This window comes from Phaseolus vulgaris, chromosome 3 (genome assembly GCF_000499845.2).
Source record: "Phaseolus vulgaris cultivar G19833 chromosome 3, P. vulgaris v2.0, whole genome shotgun sequence".
NCBI classification, from domain to species: domain Eukaryota; kingdom Viridiplantae; phylum Streptophyta; class Magnoliopsida; order Fabales; family Fabaceae; genus Phaseolus; species Phaseolus vulgaris.
Window position 1 is genome coordinate 28,199,329 of NC_023757.2, and position 22,095 is coordinate 28,221,423.

The following is a 22,095-nucleotide window of genomic DNA, read 5'->3' on the forward strand; positions in this document are numbered from 1 at the left end:
ATGGGAAAATGGAAATGAAATGGCTAAAGGAGAATGGACAAATGAAAAGGGAAATATGGAACATTGGAAACTCGCTCAAAAATCACCTAAACTCGCCCTAGAAAGATCACTCCAGAGGAACTCATCCAAGACTCTCGCTCAAGCGAGTTCACTCCTGTGAAGTTGGGTTTTTTCTCGTTAAACTCACTTAAGCAAGATGTCACTTAGCCCAAACCCAACTAGGTTAAATAAAAGGTGTGAGACATAACCCCAAACATCATTTGGAGAATAGAAAGAGATAGAAAAACCTAAAGGAGGCAGCAGTCAATGAGAAACATCTTGGATCTTTTTATTTGGCTTCCATGCTTGTAATGGCCAACTTGGGTGAGTAATTCTTTCATTTGGGATAGGGAGTAATTTTTTCAAACTCTTATGTATTGAGATGATATTTATCTATAATATTTAGTTTTTGATTGATGATTGATATTATCATTTAATTCTCAAAGCTTAAATTATTCATGATTTTGATCCTTAGATGTGACTGGAAAATACTTCTAAGCATCTGAACCTAAATGATAATGTTTAACATATTTGAATGCTAGGAATAGATTTGAAATATTAATTGTTTTATAACATATGTTCGTAATGATAAGGAGTTTTTATACATATGCGAGGAATCGACGAGACTCTCTTAATAATTTTGTATGCGAGGAATCAATATGAATGATTTTTATATATGTGTATCAGTACCAATCAATATTGAATATTATATTCTCTTTAAAAATACAAACGAGTGAGAAAGGATGAACCCTAATCCCAATTTTTCCAATTGACTCATACAATTTAATTTCTTGCAAATTCACCATACAAACAACCTTTTCAACAAACTTTTACAAACTGTCTTATATTTAGTGAATATTATATTTGAGATTTTAGAAATGTTCCTGGTGGATTTGATATTCATCCTTATGAATAATTTATTACTTCTAACACGGTACATTTGACATAAAATAGAGTCATCAAGTTTTTTTTTATCTTTATAACCCATATCTCCTAGGATCGGAAAATGGCTCTAATAACATAAGGAAGAATTATTTGATGTTGTGTGTCTAATGCAAACCACACATTATGTATTTATACTAATTTAGAGAGTTAAATATATTAAATTCTTGCCTAATAATCAGACGATTAATGATCCTAATTTCCTAGAATTTTAATAGCTAATGATTAACAAATCTGTAATAACTAATGACTAATTACATTCAAAGACATATATTAAAATAATATTAATTAATGTATTTTTCATTAATATTAAATTATATAAGAGAAAATATTATTATAAAAAAACTTGTGGATGCATTATATTCTTAATTGTCAAACTGTTAGTTTTGTTGATACTGAACTACAGGAGATTATAATGACTATTAGATGAAGGTATTATTGAGTTGATGTATAATGTGAGTATTAAATTAAATAATTTTAATGATATATATATATATATATATTTAAGTTTTAGTGATACTAAAATCATATAAATAAATATAGGTCATTTAGTTAAGATCTAATGAAAATTATTATAAGTCATTTAGTTAAGAGTAAGTACCAACGGAAAGTTAATCAGATATTTATATAAGCACTCTATTATTTTTTTATGCATGTATGAAGTAAGGATAAGATTTGGAGTGGAGAAACATACTGAAACAATCACTCTATGATGTGCTTATTATTTTGTGATCATATATTAACTTTGTCAAAGTTGAAAGATGGTTAATGTTGAGGTTTATTATTATAGACAATTCTGGACATTTTTTTGATATCAGACACAACTTTTGTTATAGTGTTTAGTAACGTTTTCTTTGATAAAGTTTTTTATTATTATTTTGACTATTAAGCTTAGTACATGCTATTTGTTTCTATATCTAAACAGTAATAAATAGTTTGTTCAACTTAGCTAGAAATATGTTAATTGTAACTTGAAAGATGCACTTCTTTTTTGGTTTTTGGGGATTATGCAAGAATCATAAACAGTATAGATTGTAATAGGGTTGGAACATCTCTGAGATGCTCCACATTTATTTATTCTTTCTATTATTGGTCTAAAAATAATAATCACCCTATTGCTTATCGAATATATATTAAAGAAGATATGATTGCAATACATACTCATTATTCTTTTATCAACAATAAATAAATAAAATAAAATAAAATAAAGGATGTTTCAACATCAGTAAATACATATTATATTTATGATAGTGCCTTCATCGGCATAGCTTGTTTTTCTTGGAGTTTTTGGAGGAGTGGCGGAAGATTGGGGTAGGAAATGGAACAAGGATGACTCCAATGGAGATATGGATTCCTTGAAGGTGCATGAAGAGTAGGGAGAGTGATTGGTTGGGCCATATCACTTGAAGAGATGAAGAAGAAGACCAAATGTGTCTATCCTAAAGAGGTCTAAACAAGGGAGTCTAAGAGCTAGTGTAGAGGTCCGACCAAAGCTTACAAGAAAGAGAGGGAAAATTCAAACGGAATGGGTTTGAAAATGGCGCATAAATGAAGTCACATTGCAAGCATGACCTATGTGTGCTTCATCTGACAAATTTAGGTCTATATGACCGACCTAGGTTAACTAGGAGTTTTAATGAAACCCTAATTTAACCTAGGTTGGTTTTTAGATGCCTAATTTCAACCATAATTCAATTAAGAAAAAATAGAACTAAATTTCCTACTCTACTTTTATCAAGAAAAATCAATTCTACTCTAGAGAAATTACACTAGGTTATGGCATTTTTGAACATATATAGAAGGGTGTCTCTACCATCAGTAGTAGAGTCTCAATCTTCTTGAATATTCCTTGTCATTGACCTAGTGGTTGGTCCTGAGTTGGGCCTTCTGCCATTTATTTATATTACAAATATACAAAACTTCAATTGTATATGTCTTGTAGGGTTCTTTGAAAGTCAAGAGACATCCTTGGCACATGCATAGTGGCTGCTCAAAAGAGAAACTTCAAGAATAAAGAGAGTATGTGTATTTCATTTCTCAACTTATGTAAGTGTCCCATGTGACCATATGAACATCTCAAAGTATTATTTTAGGTTAATCTATTGGGGTTCTCTTTGCAAAGGTATGAACAAATTGCATACTGCATTTTTCATCACTTTAAAATGTGGTTATTTGGTTCTGGAAAATGTTTTCTTTGTTGTCACAGTAAAAAAACCTGTTGAAAATACGAAACAACCTAGTGTTTTGCCTCTGTCACCTTTGCATAAAGCTACCATAATTTCTTACGCATGGTTATGACAATTTCTGTTTTTCAAAACTTTCTTTTAGTCAAATAAACATTGTGTGTGACTCAAAATTTGATCATAAAAGAATATATCTAGTTGCTTCCTTGAAAGCTCAATATCATCTTCTAATTCTAAAATGCTTTATGTATAAAATTGTTTCCTTTATCATTATGAAATTATGAAATGTCTTATGCTTTTGCTTTTAAGTCTGTGTATCCCTTCTCTTTGTCTATTTGTGAAGACAAATAGGGGCAAAAGTTTTTGGTTAATTTGGTTGTAATCCTGCTACACTCTATGCTTTTAAATTCTGTTATAGTCTACTGTTACACTCTGCACTTGCACACTTTGAATTATGGTTTTTGTGCTTGTGGGTTATGTAGAAACTTGTTATTTGAGTGTGCTTGGTGAATCTGTTTTATCCTGTTGCTATACTTGCTTTATATGGTATACAATTCTGTTTTGCAAGAGCTCTTAACTTCAAAAGCTACAACACAAACAAACCAGGGATTTGTCTTCATCAAATAAGGGGAGATTGTTGAACAAGATGTTTTGATGTCTCCTAATCTATGTGGAAAGCTTGAAGACTCTATTTTATGTGTGTGTGTGTGTTGTCTAGTAGTTTTTGACTTGTTAATTCACTCCTTGTTTTGATTTAAGCTCAATTGATTCTTTATCTCTTTGAAAATAAGTATTTTCTAAAAAGCTGTGAAATTTAAGTTGTTGAATTGTCGAAACAACCTGTTGTTTGACACTTAGTGGTTTTCAAAATGAGTTGGAAAAGTTTTGCTTAATTTTTTCTTTGCTGTCAAATTGAAACAGTCGGTTATTTCGATAAAGCAACTAGTTGTTTTTATGAAAACCTTAACAAAAAATTTACTCCAATCTGTTGTTTTGGAAAACAACTTGTTGTTTTTATAAAAAAATTTGTTATGTGTTTTAAACTGTTTTTTAAATGCTTCTAACTACTTTTGGTTTATGATCTTACAACTTTGACCACTTGCTTGAGTGTATATAAAGGTTGTTTGATATTCTTTTCAAGACTTTGAGAAAGAAAGATTATTAAAAACGTTTTTCAAGAGATTAAGAGCTTTGAATCATCACTTGTGTGTGGAATAAGATTGGGTGTTTGTATACTTCTATTACTCTAGTTTGTAAAACCCAGGTGTATTATTTTCCTTCAGTTTGAACACCGTAATTTTGTGTATTTGGTGTACGACAGCTTCAGAAAAGTGTTTCTGAAAATTGTGGTGTTGCCAAGGGGTTTAAGATCATCACTCTTAGTGTGTGTTTTGTAATCTAGGTTTGATTACATAGTGAATTCTTAGTGGTTAGCTGAGGATTAGATGTAACTCTTGGTTAAGATTGAACCAATATAAACCTCTTTGTGTGAATCTCTTTATCCCTTCTCTTATATTGTTTTTAAAATTGTTCTATATTGTGCTGGTATAAACAATCTGTTGTTTTGAGAAAACAACAATTTTATCCAGTTGAACAGAAAATCAATTGGTTGATTTTTCATAACTTTTCACTCTACTTCCAAACTTTGCAAAAATCTTATGAAAACAATTCACCCCCTCTTGTTTAGGTCAGTAATTCTAACAGCCTAATCGTCTTCCTTAAAGAGTTGGCACCACCTCTCTTAGGAAAAAACTTTCCCTTACCAATTCCAAATTGTTAAACTCTTTTTACCTACATTCATCCATAGCTTTTGCAACCTCAATGGCTTCTTCCACTAATTAAAAAAGCTTTATCAACAAGGAGTCTATCATATATTCCAATAAGAGTTTTAGGAATACAATTACTGAAGTGCAAACATATTTGAATTTAATATAGACATTTCAAAATAGAGGCAAATAAGTGTACTTAGTACATTACGAGTAAGTATACATTTTATAAATTAACATAAAAAAAATTGGTTGTTGAGGAATCTTGCTTGGTTTGTAAAACGGTGTTTTTCAGTAGGAAAGAAAAAAATAAAAGCATGAAGAATTTTTTTTACTTTTTTTTGTATTTTGACATGGATTGATCAAAATATGTGAAAGAAAATTTAAAAGGATGACAATAGAATGAGGGTTTTTTTCTTTCAATAATAATTAGACATCATATAATTAGGCAATATTGAGAGGTGGAGGCTTGTGCATCCAAATTTTTCATCAATAGTATGTTGTGTTAAATATTGTCTAATTAAAGAACTCATGTAGAACTTTGAATTATATGTTTTGATTTTTATTTTTTTTTTAGTAAAAAATAAATGAATTTAGTAAAATATATTAGGATACTTTAACTTTTATTAGAAAAAGAGATTAAAGACTTTCATAACATCAAAATACAGTTCAACCTAGTGTTATAGCAACTCAAAACTAAACATATAAACTAAATGTTTTGATTTTTTGTGGTTGATTATGATACTTGTATTTTTATCTATGTGAACAATTTTGCATTGGAAAAATTGAGAATTGTTTGTGATTAGAGATAGAACAAATTAAATTTTTTCAAAGATAGAAACTTAGGCATGCTTTATTATTTTTCATTAATATATTATTTTTTAAGTTATAGTTCAATAAACAACTTTACTAGCTAAGGAATTATGAGTAGTAAACTCTTATATCAGTCTGTACTTGGGATGCATCAAGTGAAAATCAGATAAATATAATAGTAATAATAATATTTTTATTAACATTACTTTTAATAATATTAATATTATTATATTTTGTTATTAATATTAATATTATTATTACTATTAATATTATTATAATTGGTATATAAAATCAATAGGTAACATATTTATTATAGATCAATATAAAATCAATTGGTAATGCATTACTTAATTTACCTACCGATCCAATTATCACGTTAAAATTCCCACGTTAAAATTATGTACAAATTTTATCTACAGATTATTGTCGTCGTCAAACTGCTTCATTATTACATAAGCAACTCGATTTTACCTACGAATAGTAATCCCTACGTAAAAGTAGTGAATTATATCGATCTAACTTATAAATATATATATATATATATATATATAATTTCCTATAACAAGTTACACTTAATAAATTTAATAAAATATTCTAACCATCATAAGAATCAATTTTCTTAAAACTGACATAATAAGCTAACCAAATTGTAGATCTAAATTAACTTCCCATCTAATAAATGTCTTGCGTTTTCATGGAACTCTACTTCTAAAAAGAATAAGTTAAGTTTGTCTAAAGATCCTTTGAAATTGCTTTAGGAAATCAAATCTAACAAACATACATACTACTATAGACTTAAACTAAAAAATGTTTATCTTTTCTTCTTTTTTTTATCAGTAAAGAATAAATAAATTAAGAGGGACATTTCAGGGATGTCCCAACCCTTATACAATACCCATACATCACATGTGGTAAACCACATGTAATTCAAGGCTTCCAAACCAGAGAAAGTTGTTCATTTCAGCAAATCCCTACTCACCTGGGGTTCACCCCAGTTACAAAAAACCTACATTAATAAGATGGTACTAAACTCATCCAGCTTGAAGGCATAAACTCACGGGACTATAAACAGTTGCAGTGTTACTGCCCCATAAATGAAAAACCTGCATTGTTCGGCTGAGCTCCTGGTATTTTCCATCCCAAAACAGAGGATTTAATCCATACTGTTACCACCCTCCTGCATCACCTAGAATTTGTGTATAGCTTCAAATTGTTCTGCGTCTTCTCCTCTCCCATATGCGCTCATCACCCTATTCCATATGCCACTTTGTAGCTTGGAAAGATTACCACTGTAACCAGAATGAGAGTTTTTCCATCCGAGAGCACCCCTGCATAAAGAACAGAGAACAAGTTCTCCAATGTTACCTTATTTTTAAAGAGAAAGAAGCTCCTTAGCCACGCCCCCCACTCCCACGCTACCTCTACACCCCGTGAGAGCATCTCACTCCAGATACATCTACCATACCTCCTACCTTCTTCACACCGATTATCCACCTTCCGCCCCTTTTATTTAAAGCTTGTGATGCATGACATTGGATTTAAAATCCAGTCCACTAAAGAGTAGGTGAAAGAATTTGATTTATGTTTTAACCATAGCCATGATTTGATTTGGGCCTTTTGGAATATCTTCTCTGCATCTACTACACCCTGCTTAAACACCACCTCGTTCCTTTGGTCCCATATACTCCTCACAATTGCTGTCCAGACCCCTTTCCAAACCAAATTTTGTTTATAGTTAACCTGGAATAAGTGGAAACTCTCAAAATTGGTCTTTATATCATTATGTTGGGCGAGCACTATACCAAACCATCTGTAACACAACGACCAAACGCACAGAGTATGTTTGCATTCCATGAAGAGATGTTGACTGGATTCAGCCGTGGTCTGACATAGAGCACATAAGGTATTATTCAAGATCACCCCTTTCCTAGGGACGGACATGTTTATCTTTTCTTAATTGATCATATAGATATATATGTGGGGATTCACATATAACATTTGTGAAAACAAGAGAAGAAGAAGAAATTAAAACAAAAGAGAATGGATAACTTATCTTAACAGTAATAATTATTATTAACTTAGTTAAGTTTGTTGAAATAAGGGGAAGTTAAGTTCAAAAAGGGACGAATTGTACTTAAAAAGATTTTCGCAAATAATTGTTTACAAAAATTTAGACAAAATTTTAAAAAGTTGTATTTCAAAATAATATATTGATTTTATCGTTGAAGTACAATGAAAAAGAAAATGTATATGTTTTATAAAAAAATAATTGATTAAAATCTTTAATCACATATCTTAAAACACAATCTTATAAATCAGAAATACAATAGATTTAAATTTGTTTTAAAAGAAGAAAATATCTAAATTAATTTCAACATGTTATTTTTTAAATTAACACATTGTTTTTCTGATTAAGTATCATATAGAAAATAAATTTTTATAGATTACATGATAAGTACAAATTTTGGATGTATCAATCAATGTTGTTAAGAAAATATTTGCTTCAGTTTATATTGTTAATTAGTAGCAAATACAAATTGATACAAAATATATCAATATTTAATGTAACACTGAATATTATTTATCACAATTTTGTTAGTTATTACAGAGAATCAAACAAGTTTGTAAAAAAAAACAACATATTGATTTTTACAAACAACCAATTGGTTATACCAATACATGATATTATGCAGAAAAATTATAAAGTAATAACAAAGAAAGCATAAAAGACATTAAGATTTTATATTGGTTCACTCACAACATAACTACATCCAGTCTCACCTCACACGAATGTGGATTTCACTAAACAACACAATTCTTTTACAAGAAATACAAAAACAGTTCTTGAACACTACAAGAACAACATCACTCACTGCAACACCATGTCACAGTAGTGATACACACAAGAAACTCTATCTTGGCCCCGACAATTACAGAAATACAAAACAAATGTAATGGAACGAATAAACCTTGACCATGAATCAAGAAATACATTAGGACCTCTCCAATTCACAACTGCAATGAAATATCTTTGACCTCTATCTAGATTATGAGGATTTTGCTCCAAGAAAACTCAAAGATCTTTCAAAGACAATTCCTTTCAAAAACTTTTCTCACTAAGACTCTCATAGATGTAAAAATGTAAGTTGTATGAGTAACATTTTATTGAAAATAATGCAAACCCTTTTATAGATATTTAACCTTCCATTCTCCCAATTGGGTTACAATTCCCTTTATGGTGTTTTCTTCTCAATCTGGCACCCCAGGGTTGAGCCTCTAACCCCCTATTTATCCTAATTTTCTAGGGTTAGGTTGCTTCATGTGTCGCGCTAATGGGCTAAGTGATAAAACATAAAAAAAAGGTCCAATCTTTCTATGCATCTTTTTCCATTTTGGGACCTTCCAGCTTTCTCTTTTTAGCTCAAATTATTCTCCTTTACTCCAAATTTTCAATTCTCCCTAGAAATCTGCAATTAACACCAAATTTGGGAATAAAAGTTCTTATTCAAATAAAGCTCATAAAATATGTAAAAAGGTATAAATTCATAAATTATGGATTATTTTATATGTAAATTAGCAATAAATCCTCATAAGTGTCTATATTTTAATATGAAATATTACTGAAATTAGACATTTATCAATGACGCATTCAAATAATGAAGAATCAACTTAAGAACTTATCTGGGAGCTCACTCAAGATTTGACATGAACCTGCTAACAATACCCACAACATAGGTTTCACTCGAACGAGTTCAAACCATCACATACATCAGATAACCAACAATGTTTACATATGGAATAGCATCCAAATAACTTTTTTCCTCTAGCGTCTTAAGAAACTATTCACCACTCAACTTATAATGAGAAGAAAAAGGTGTGGACACAATTTCAAGTTTCATATCAAACTTTTCGATGATTCTTTTGAGGTAGGTCTTTTGAGACACATAGAAATTTCAAATCATCTTGTCTAATGATCTCAATAATCCCTAAACTCTTTCTAGTAGCTTCAAGATCCATCATATCAAATTGTTTTATTCAACTCAGCCTTAACCTTCTCAACCTCAAGCTTATTGTTGCTAACTATTAGAATGTCATTAACATAATGAACAATGCTATGAAGCAATATTTTGTTAGAAACTTGAAATAGATGCAAGCATTATACTTGCTCTATTCAAAGTCAATACTTGCAATGAACTTGTCAAATTGCTTGTTTCACTACCTTAGGTATAGTTTCATACCATACAAGGATCTATTTAATTTACAAACATAATCCTTCTTGTATGAGTTCAACGGTTGCTTCAAATGTACAGGTTAAAGAAGGCCTTCATCATGTACAAACTCTCATGTTTTTCCATAGTTTCAATGTGCTTTTCTCCTTTGACACTTTCCTCAATGCCTAAAGGCAATTGCACTGTAAGTTTCTAGCACATAACTTTTTTTGTCCTTCTTCGTCATGGCCACATCAAGTTTGAATTCACCTTCCAGAGCTTCAAGAAGGCCTTATTGTGTCAAAAGAGAAATCATCCTTAATTTTCTCAATCCAAAATCATTCAAAATAGTGAATTTCTCAATTTTATATTTTGTGGAAATCATGATGATTGAATTCATGCTCACCGGACAATTTATTGTTTAATAGCTAACAAAAACAAACCCACTACAAAAGCATCTACTACACAAATGATAACCTGATAAGACAGAACAAACAGTAGAAGGTAAACTAAGGAATAAAAAAAATTTATCACACATAGAATAATGTAATTCAATTGAAATGTTAATGAAATTAAATTTATGTCTACAATATTATGAATAGATATTACAACTTAGTTTTTGTCAATGAACTCTCGCTCAACTCACAATCTTTTGTTATTTTTTTGGTTGAAAAACAACTCTTTTTTATGAATAATAGTCGTTACATATTCTGATTTATACAAAAATATTATAACTAATATAGGTGAAGCATACGTAAACTAATGGAGAAGACAAGAGTAGTGCTTCTCATCACTGAGTTAATGAGACTAAACGTTTTAATGAGACTATTCACCACTTATGCTATAAGTTGCATATCTTCTACTAAACGGCCTGATGCAGTTACAACAATCTAAGTTTTTTAACAAGATTTTACTGAACCAATATTCACATGCCCTGACCCACAAAATATTGCAAACTATAGGACTTATATTCGTCATTATCATCCTCTAACCATTGTTGTATTCAAAATTCAAATCTTGTCGCATGAGAAAAAGCCATTCTTGTTAGGAGGAGCTGCTTTTTTAGATTGTTTGGTAATCAGGAGCTTAAAACGCATAGTTGAGAATGTCAAACAGAAATAGAATACGAACAAAGTGTGAGGTTATGAAACACACTTAAACTTTTAAAGCTCACCAAACTCTATTGTGGAGCCCTCACGACTCAAACCTTATAAAAAAAAGTCCATAATTAACATAATATGTATTGTGCCTTCCTCTTTATGTATTTAAGAGAGAAAAGGTTGGCAATCATGTTGACCTCGTTGATTTTCAAATATGTATGCATTTTTCTTTTCCTTTTTAGGTATTGGATAAGCTTTTATATATAAAAGATCTTGAGCAAATCAAGATTAAGCAAAAATTAATTCTTAGCTAAATTGTTGCTACAACAGTCATCTAAAGAACATTATAAAAATGCATCAAGTTTAAAGAAGAAGGCACGACTATAATATGCAATTATTTGTATCTTCTAGTGACTATATAGTGTTAAGAGTTCTTTGTGGGTGAGTAAAACCCAATAAAGTAATCCTAGTGAACTTAAAATGTTGTTTTCTTTGAGAGTTTTTCTTGTTCATTTTTGTGATGTCTTAATCTTAGGAGGTGATAACCAGATGTGATTTGTATACTTGTTTGTAACTAAGAGTGGTTTGTGTATTTGTGTATTGAATTGATTAGTGGAATTTCTTGAGAAGTTTGCTTAAAGGAGAATTAGATGTAGCTCATGAGTTTAGGTGAACCGGTATAAAATTTATTTGTGCTATTTATGCACTAGAAGGTCTAGTCTTGATCTCTACATGTTAATTGTTCCAACACAAGACACCACCTTCAATTCAAATTTTAAGACAATGAATTTGTGGGTCTCATTTCTTATATGTTTTTTATCTTTTTCATTTCTACTCAATATGAAATTTATATTTAAAATTCTAGCATTAGTTAAAATCCTCCAAGAACTAGCACACTATAATAAAACAAGAATGTTAATTTTAGTCAAATTGTGACATTATAAAGGTCACTCTAACGCGACACAAGCTTATATCAAATTTATTTTTTATAAGCACTTAAAATGACTTAGTATAATTATAATTTAAGTGTATTCTACCATCACTTCTCGAATCTGGTTATGGAAACCCCCAAAGTCCAATTGGTCCAACAACATCCAGAAGGGCGTCTACAAAGTATTCTTCATGGCGGCCACTTCCTCCGTAATCAATAATTTTCATGGACTTTTCTCCAATCCATTAAATCCAAAATGTAGAAATTTTAACTAAAATTATTTCATCCATTTTTTAGTTTTTATAAAATATTGTCTTTACTATTCTAATTTTTTTGAATTTTTAATTATTATTTAGTTTATGTTACAAACTATTCACTTTTATACATCATAAATATTCGTTTTATTTTATTAAAAATATAAATTAACGAAAAGTAAAAAATATAAAAGGATCTATTCCCGCAAATACAGCAAACAGTCGCCATAGTTGAAATTTAGGTGTATATACAATTTGTCTTCTTTGAATTGCTCCCAAATCGCAACACCTCACAAACACATAAACTAACAATATACATATATATATATATATATATATATATATATAATGGAAAATAAAAAAGAATGATACATATGCTCACGTTTTAATAAGATTTGTTTATTTGGATAAAGAGAATGTTCTTGTTCTTGGTAAACAGATGATGGCTCCGACAACCTTGTTTCAGTGTGTCAGCAGCTTCACACTATGGTATTCATAGAAACAATAGCACAATCACACCAAAGTTTGTGGTTATAAATAGAAGGCAGTCCTCTGGCAAATACCCACACAGCAAACATCTTCTCCTTCTCTTCTGATATTATATATTCTTCCATTTCATTAGATTCCATTCATCATGGCTGTTTTCACCTTCGAAGACCAAACCACTTCTCCCGTGGCTCCAGCTACCCTTTACAAAGCTCTTGTGAAGGACGCCGATAACATCGTCCCAAAGGCCGTTGATTCCTTCAAGAGTGTTGAAATCGTTGAGGGCAACGGTGGCCCCGGAACCATCAAGAAGATCTCTTTCCTCGAGGGTACCATTTCATTCATCTTCTATATATTTTGTGTATGTGCATTGCATTGACAGAACAACATATAAAATAAACTAACTGTGAATTGTGAATTGTGAATGGACAGATGGGGAGACAAAGTTTGTGTTGCACAAAATAGAAGGAATAGATGAGGCAAACTTGGGATACAGCTACAGCATAGTTGGAGGTGCTGCCTTGCCAGAGACTGCAGAGAAGATCACAATCGACTCCAAACTCAGTGATGGGCCCAACGGAGGATCAGTTGTAAAGTTGAGTATAAAATACCACAGCAAAGGAGATGCTCCACCCAATGAAGATGAGCTCAAAACTGGCAAAGCCAAGAGTGATGCTCTTTTCAAGGTCATCGAGGCTTACCTTTTGGCCAACGCTTGAATTCAACTAAATGGTTACCAACGACTTTCTTATATTGTATGCACATTTTCTTGTGTGGAGTGTGTGCTTAAGTTAATTTGGCTTATAAGTGTTTCCTTATTTCCTTTGGCTTCATACTTGTGAGAGCTGATATTTTGTATCTCACTTTATCAATAAATTATAATAAAGGAAATCATCGCCTGATATTTTGGTTTTCTTTTGATGTCTATGATACCAAATTTGCATAGAATTAAAGGCGTTACTTCAGCATCAATTAGAGGTGGCAAATGATGAGGAACGTGCTCCATCTAATAGACCAATACATTTCATTCCTTAGTAAATGAAAAACAAATTCAACTAAACTATGTGCAGCATTAGTGGAAGTAGGCTTGACATGGGGCAGCAGAATCTGTCTGAACGCCCAATCAGCAATGCTTGTAGTTTCTGATTCCTTCTTCTCTTTTCCTCCGGGCACCCTAAACAACTTTGCAATCCGTTTCAAACAGCACTTGTTGGTAAATAGTTATTTGTTCAAAATAAGTTGAACCATTTAAAAATAAGTACCTCATATAATCTCTTCTCCCCATTTTAGCATTCAATGATATATGACTTCAATTGGTCAATTAAGGAATACTTATTACTAAACTCTAATTTAATCATACCCTTTAAAATAATAGGTTCCAAACAATAGTGTCAAACAAAACGTGACACTATCAACCGACATTACCGTGATGTAAAATGTTAATTTTTTTTTAAGGTTTAAAAGAACGTTAACTTTGTCAATACTAACTTTCTAATAATTAAAAATATTTTTATTAGTGTGATATTAACATCAATTAAGAATTAATTTAGTCAACTTTAAGTTGAGATAATTATTTTTGTTTTTGTGTGAGGGATTGAGCGGTTGATACCAACACACTAAAAGATTATTCAGTTCTTGATGATATAAGTTGTTTAATAAGTAAAAATATCTATACTAAATGTATACTAAATGTAGAATAGTGTTAAGTTAGTTGACACTCACTAAAATAAATATTAAAATAAATAAGATTGATACGGCCTAATTTATGTAAATTTCTAAACAATTGACTTATTTAATATTAAAGAATTTAAAATTTACTTAAAAAAAATAATCAATTTTTTTATGACATTTGTATCTTTTTCTCTTCATATTCTTTTCTTAACTCAATTCTTCAGTTAACTAAAATGAAAACAATCTTAATTTAGTTGAGGTTTGAATATCATAATCTCAATAATTATTATTCTTATAAATTTCATTCAAAGATTATTTTTCATACTATGTTGGCGATCTCACATCGACTAGAGATTAGAGCATTTCATAACATATAAGTGAGTGCAAACTTCACCTTATAAGCCGGTTTTATGAGGTTGAGTTAAACTTAAAGTCCACTTCATAATATGGTATCATAGCTCTTGGTGATCAATCCAAGGCAATGATTGTTACTAGCAAAGGAGGTTATAAAATGCCAAAATTTACAGTCATTATGGAAAGACAAGGCATATAATTGATACATGTTATAAAAAGCATGGTTTTCCACCTCATTTCAAGTTTAAAAATCAGAACCATGATGAGAGTCATACTAATGCAGTTTTTCATAATACAAATTTTAATAATAATGAGCAGAATCATGAAGGTTCGAAGTCAGAAGTAGAGTCTCAACAAATTGATTTTACTTCTGAGTAGTATCAAACATCGTTAGCTCTTTTACAACAGGCCAAATCCAGTGGCAATGTTTCTAGTCAAGTTATTCCTTCCAACATGACAACACAAACTGGTAATGACTTTATTTCTTCCTTCAGTTCTTGGATTATTAATAGTGGTGCTACTGATCACATTGTAAATTTAAAACATGATTGAACACATACAATAATGTTCATAGGGGTGGCAAAGCGGGTCAGCCTGCCCCGCATTGACCCGTCCTGCGCTTGGTCTGCAAAAATGCGAGCCGGGTTGGCCCGCCCCGCAAAATTATTGCGGGCTAGAATTCTCGACCCGCCCCGCATAAGAGATGGCCTGCGGGTTTGCGGGCCAGCCCGCGTTCTTTTTTTTTAAAATTAAATATATTTTTTTTACAATTTGTTCTTAAAAAATTGTCAAATTAAACCTATATATTTGTTGCTATCAAACCTATTTTTTTTTCTTCCTTTTCAAACATAGTCAAACATAAAAAAAAAATAAACATTAAGATAAATATCAAATATCACTATTCTTCCACTTTCAAAACATTAAAAATACCTAATTCCAAAACATTAAACATAAACATAAACATTAAATCAAAAACATTAAACATAGACATTATTGACATTCTTCCATTTCAATAACATTGGATGCCGCCTTAGAAGAACTTTCATCCATTTTTTCATAATTATAATCTTCCTCGTCATCTGCACACATTAAAACAATAACAAATTTTTTTTCTTCCGGGTTAGCGAGTCAGCCCGCACCGCCCCGCTGCTGGCCCGCGCGGGCCCCTGGCTAATGCGGGTTAGCGGGTTGAAAAGGTCAGCCCGCCCCGCGTTTTTTACTAGCGGGTCGGCCCGCATGGCCCACCCTGCTTTGCCATCCCTAAATGTTCACATACAAATCTTATCAGTCTATGATTCTCACATGCTTTACATACAATTAAGAAAGAGATAGGCATTTACCTTGATCCATGAGAGATCCTACGTGAGCAGTTTCTTTACCTCCTTTATTCTCAATCTATCTCTTGACAATTTCGTTATTGTCACACACCTTCTTGATGGTTAATAGTGAGACAACTTTTATTTGCAGAGGCAGAATCCTATTGCTCTTAATTCTCAATCTCCATCGGATGTAGGTTTTCATTATGTATAATCAGATATATATTTCTCACATTAACCAATAGGCCTTTAATTCTATTATTATTATTAAATCATATTCGGGCCCAAAGCCCAAACTCTATGTCATGTGAGTCACATTATAGAAATTAATTTACATAATTTCTTACATTCTCCTACTTGACTCATATAAGTTATAATACTTTCATGATTTAATAATTACATAAATCATAATGCGCATTTAAAAGGCATTACTTAAATTGGTTTTATCATCAATCAAAATCAAGGATACAGAAATAATAAGAGTCATGGCGGTTAGATGTCATTTCAATCAACACATTTCCTTCCATGTACTACTATATCATTCTTTCTCCTTAATATGACTTTATAATGAGAAATTCATAATAGGTTCAAACATAATGTCATTTTTATCAATAACAACACAATTTGTTTTCCACAACATAATTTACATGCATATACATAAAGTAGAAAACATAAATTTCAGAAACTTTATTTATCAATGAGCTCAGAGTGTCAAATAAGCATTAATAACAACATTCATCATTCACTAGTAGACATAATGCCCATATTTACAACATGACCAGTAAATATTTTGGGCAGTAACCCTTTTGTTAAAGGGTCAACAATCATAAGATCAGTGCTAATATGCTCTATTGACACTCTATGTTTCTGAACTTCTTCTTTAACGACAAAATATTTCAATTTCATATGTGTAGCACCTTTGGAATACTTGTCATTTTTAGACAAGAAGACAGTTGTAGAGTTATCACAATAAATTCTCAGCGGCTCGGCAATACTGTCAACAATTCCAAGTCCTAAAATAAAATTTCGCAACCAATTAGCCTGAACTGTGGCCTCAAAGCATGCCACAAATTCAACCTCCGTGGTGGATGCAGCAATGACTGACTACTTCGCACTTTTCCATGAAATCGCTCCTCCGACTAAAAGATACACATAACCAAATGTAGACTTTTGTGTGTCCACACAGCCGGTAAAATCAGAATATGTATATCCAATCACCTCAAGATGATTAGATCTTTTATAAGTAAGCATGTGATCTTTCGTTCCTTGTAAGTATCTTAAAACTTTCTTTGCAACTTTCCAATGATCCAATCCTGGATTACTCTGGTATCTACCAATCATACCAACTGCAAAACTAATATATGGTCGTGTACAAGTTTGAGCATACATTAAACTCCCAACAATAGATGCATAAGGTATATTCTCCATCTGTTTCTGTTCCAAATCATTCTTTGGACATTGCATGAGACTAAATTTGTCTTCTTTCTATATTGGAACAAGAAATGTTGAACATTTATCCATTTTGAATATCTCTAAAACTTTATTAATATATGCTTTCTGATACAAACTTAACAGTCCTTTTGATCTATCACATAATATTTCAATTCCTATCACATAGTATGTCTCAGCCATATCTTTCATCTCAAAGTTATTAAAGAGAAACTTCTTAGTCTCACTTAATAGACCAAGTTCATTAGTTGGAAGCAAGATATCATCAACATACAGAATCAAGAATATAAATTTGCTCCCACTGACCTTCGGATATATACACCGATCAACGATGTTTTCCTTAAATCCAAAGGACACAATAATATCATTGAACTTAAGATACCATTGTCTAGAAGCATGTTTAAGCCTGTATATTGATTTCTTAAGTTTACACACCATGTGTTCCTTTCCTTCTTCAATAAACCCCACTGGTTGGTCCATACAAACATCCTCTTCTAAATCCCCATTCAAAAAGGCAGTTTTAACATCCATCAGATGCAACTCAAGATCATAATGAGCTACTAACATCATGATAATTCTAGAGGAATCTTTCTTAGAAACAGGTGAAAATGTTTCCTTATGATCATTACCATCCTTTTGAGTAAAACTTTTGGCAATAAGTTGGGTCTTGTAACGTTCGATATTTCCATGAGAGTCACGTTTAGTCTTAAAGACCCATTTACACCCGACTTTCTTGCATCCTAAGGTCTCATACATCATTTTGTGTCATTGATTTAAGCTCATCTTTCATGGAATCTAACCACTTATCAGAATTATCATCATTGATGGCTTCTGAAAAGGAAATTGGATCATTATCAATACTTAAGTCATTTTCTGACTCTTGTAGATAAACCACATAATCATTCGAAATAGCAGACCTTTTTTCTCTTTGAGATCTTCTTAATTTTATTTCTTGTGGTTGTTCTACTACAAGTTCATTGTTAACCTCATGATCATTAATTTGTTGTTCTTCATCATTGTACTCTAACTTCCTTACTCTCCACATTTCGTGAAGCATCACTCCCACTGGTTTCACCATTTTCAATGAATCGTGCATTTCCAGATTCAACAATTCTTGTGTTATGGGCAGGACAGTAAAACATATACCATTTTGACTTTGCAGGATAACCAATGAAATATCCTTTGATTGTTCTTCCATCCAATTTCTTTTCTTACGGATTGTATATTCTAATTTATGTCTGACATCCCCAAACATGCAGGTGTCTCAAACTTGGTTTCCTTCTTGTCCACATTCAAAAGGTGTCTTTTGAACTGCCTTACTAGGAACCCTATTCAACAGATACATGGCAGTTTTTAAAGCATACATCCACAATGAAATAGGTACAGTTGACTTACTTAACATTCTCCTAACCATATCCATTAAGTTTCGATTACGCCTTTCTGAAACACCATTTTGTTGTGGTGTACCTGGCATTGTTTATTGAGCACAAATACCGCGTCTCTCAAGGAACTTAGCAAACGGACCAGGGTGTTGTCCACTTTCATCATACTTTCCATAATATTCACCACCTCTATCTGACCTGACAATTTTCACATTTTTGTCTAATTGCCTTTCCACTTCATTTATATAAACTTCCAAGGCATTCACTGCTTGCGATTTTTCATGCAGTAAATATAGACATAACCATAACATGAAAAATCATCAATAAAGGTGATAAAATACCTTTCTTTATTGAAAGAATTTACATTAAAAGGTCCACAAATATCAGTGTGTATAATTTCAAGAAGCTGAGTACTTCTTGTGGCTCCCTTCTTTGTGTGTTTTGTTTGTTTGCCTTTAATACAATCCACACATACATTCAGATTAGTAAAATCTAAACTTGGAACTATTTCATTATTTACCAATCTCTCCATCCTTTCTTTTGAAATATGTCCCAAATGTTTGTGCCACAAGAAAGCAGAACATTCATTCACCAAACTACGCTTAGTGCCAACATTATGATGCAAGGTCATAAGAGTTTCAACATATAAATTATCAAGATTCAATATATATAATCCATCATAAAGAGTACCATATTCAATCAAATAGGTACGCTGATATAAACTAAAACAACCATTCCCAAATTTAAAAGAGTATTCGGCAACATCAAGTTTAAACAATGAAACTAAATTCCTAAATATACTAGGTAGATAAAAAGTATCCATCAAGTCTAAATAAAATTCAGTGTCGATGATTAAACGATAAGTCCCAACAGCTTCCACTGGAACATTCTCTCTATTCCCCATGAAGACAAACTTTTCATTTGGCTTTATGGTTCGGGTTGAAAGGAATCCCCTTCCTTTCGAACCAAGCCTTACGTTTCAGACAATCCTTTAGGAAATGTCCAGATTTCTTGCAGAAATGACATTTGTCATTCTTCTTCTGGAACTTAGTAGAGTACTCATTTATCTTCAATGGTCCTTTACCCTTGCCATGTTTCTTGAAGACTTTCTTTCCAGCTCCCTGATTGTTCACATTATGGAGTGGTTTCCTAGATTCTTAAGTCTAGTCTCTTCCTGAACTAACATGTTATGCAATTCATGCACGAGAAAATTCTCATCCACTGCCATTCCAAGAGACTTAAATCTTGTCGTCATATTAGTCATTTCAATGACATGTTCGTGCATAGTACGAGAACCATCAAATTTCATGGTGGTTAATGTACTCATTAATGTCCTAGCAAGAGACTTATCAGCAGTTTGGGAGCGTTCTTCCACAAATTTTATAAATTCTTTTGCACTATCAGTTTTAGAAAGAGCAGACTTAATATTACTTGCTATGCTCATTCTCATAAAGATACAAGAATAGATACTTGATCACACATACTTAACATTAATACTTCGAGTCATAAACTAAACATACAATACAGATTCAGAAAAAATTCTATGCATACTAATGTTCTCCTTTGGGAGATACATTAATACACAAAACATAATGATGCTAATAATATTAACATTATTTGCCAAGATATATGCATTAACTAGAAATACTTGTTATCTTTGGATATGCAAGCAAAACTAATAACACATACTCGCTACTAACAATCATATCCATTAATTATAAGGACAACTTATCAACCTTTGGGTGATCCAAAATGCCATATAATAATGAATTTCAATTTACCCATAAATAAATAATTTAGCATCCATTATTATAGGTAGTTGAAATAAAAAAACATTAGTAATTTGGAATTAAATAAAACATAAATATTTGATCACTTTGGTGATTAACAAATCTATCATACAAATAATTCCATAAATAATATCATTAATTGAAATAAAATTCATCCGTAATTTGGAATTAAATAAAACATAAAGATTTGATCACTTTGGTGATTACAAATCTATCATACAAATAATTCCAAAATTTTAATTTAAAGTTTAATACATAAAGTGAAAAAATAATTTTCCACTCCTCACTTTCACTCAATTAATTAAACTTTAATTCAATGTTGAATTCATACATGCATTTCATTGATTGAATTCAAAATTATATTATAATTTAATGTAAAATTAAATTAACTTGAATCTTAAGGTGTAGGAAAGCCACCACTGCCACCCTGGACCATGCAGTAGCTGCTAGCCATGAACCACCGTGTGCCGCACGAACAAAAGGTGTTGGGACCCATTTAGGGAAACAACCACCGTGTCGTCGCTGCAAGCATTACCAGTGACGAAGATGGACGAGTGGCGGCGGAAAATACGCAATAGACGATAGCTTGCGATTCCGTGCTGAAAGCGATTCCGATAATGGGTTCGTGCACAGGATGTTAACTTCGTTAATGACATTGGGTGCAGGAAGATTAGGGTTCTGTTATTGAGGAATGGATACTATGATCCATAAATCCTAATTTTAAATTAGGGTTCTTAAATAGGGAATATTTTAAAAATAGAGTTCTTATGATTTTTTAAATTGGAGAATCATAAAATGAGCAACGAGGCTCTGATACCACATGTAAATTTAAAACATGATTAAACATATACAATAATGTTCACATGTAGATCTTATCAATCTATGATTCTCACATGCTTTACATACAATTAAGAAAAAGATAGACACTTACCTTGATCCATGAGAGATCCTATGTGAGCAGTTTTTTTACCTCCTTTATTCTCAATCTATCTCTTGGCAATTTCGTTATTGTCACACACCTTATTGATGGTTAACAATGAGACAACTTTTATTTGCAAAGACAAAACCCTATTGCTCTTAATTCCCAATCTCTATCAAATGTAGGTTTTCATTAGGTATCATCAGATAGATATATATATATATATATATATATATATATATATATATATATATATCACGTTAACCAATGGGCCTTTAATTCTATTATTATTAAATCATATTTGGGCCCAAAGTCCAAACTCTATGTCATGTGAGTCACATTATAGAAATTAATTTACATAATTTCTTACACACATTTGTTCATCCTTAACTTATTTCACTTAATATCATCAAATTAATCCTATTTCTGTCAAATTACCAAATGGAAATCAAGTCATTTCCAATTACTTTGGAAGTATTTTTCTCAATCAAA

General features: G+C 31.4%; 1 protein-coding gene across 1 annotated transcript; it reads left to right on the top strand.

Annotated features, from left to right (window-relative positions):
- The first annotated feature begins 12,598 nt into the window (after positions 1-12,598).
- LOC137806984 (pathogenesis-related protein 2-like) lies at positions 12,599-13,635 on the top strand. Its single transcript, XM_068607391.1, has 2 exons — positions 12,599-13,051; positions 13,155-13,635. Exons 1-2 carry the CDS (start codon positions 12,871-12,873, stop codon positions 13,439-13,441), a joined length of 468 nt encoding a protein of 155 aa, XP_068463492.1. The 5' UTR covers positions 12,599-12,870; the 3' UTR covers positions 13,442-13,635.
- The last annotated feature ends 8,460 nt before the right edge of the window (positions 13,636-22,095 follow it).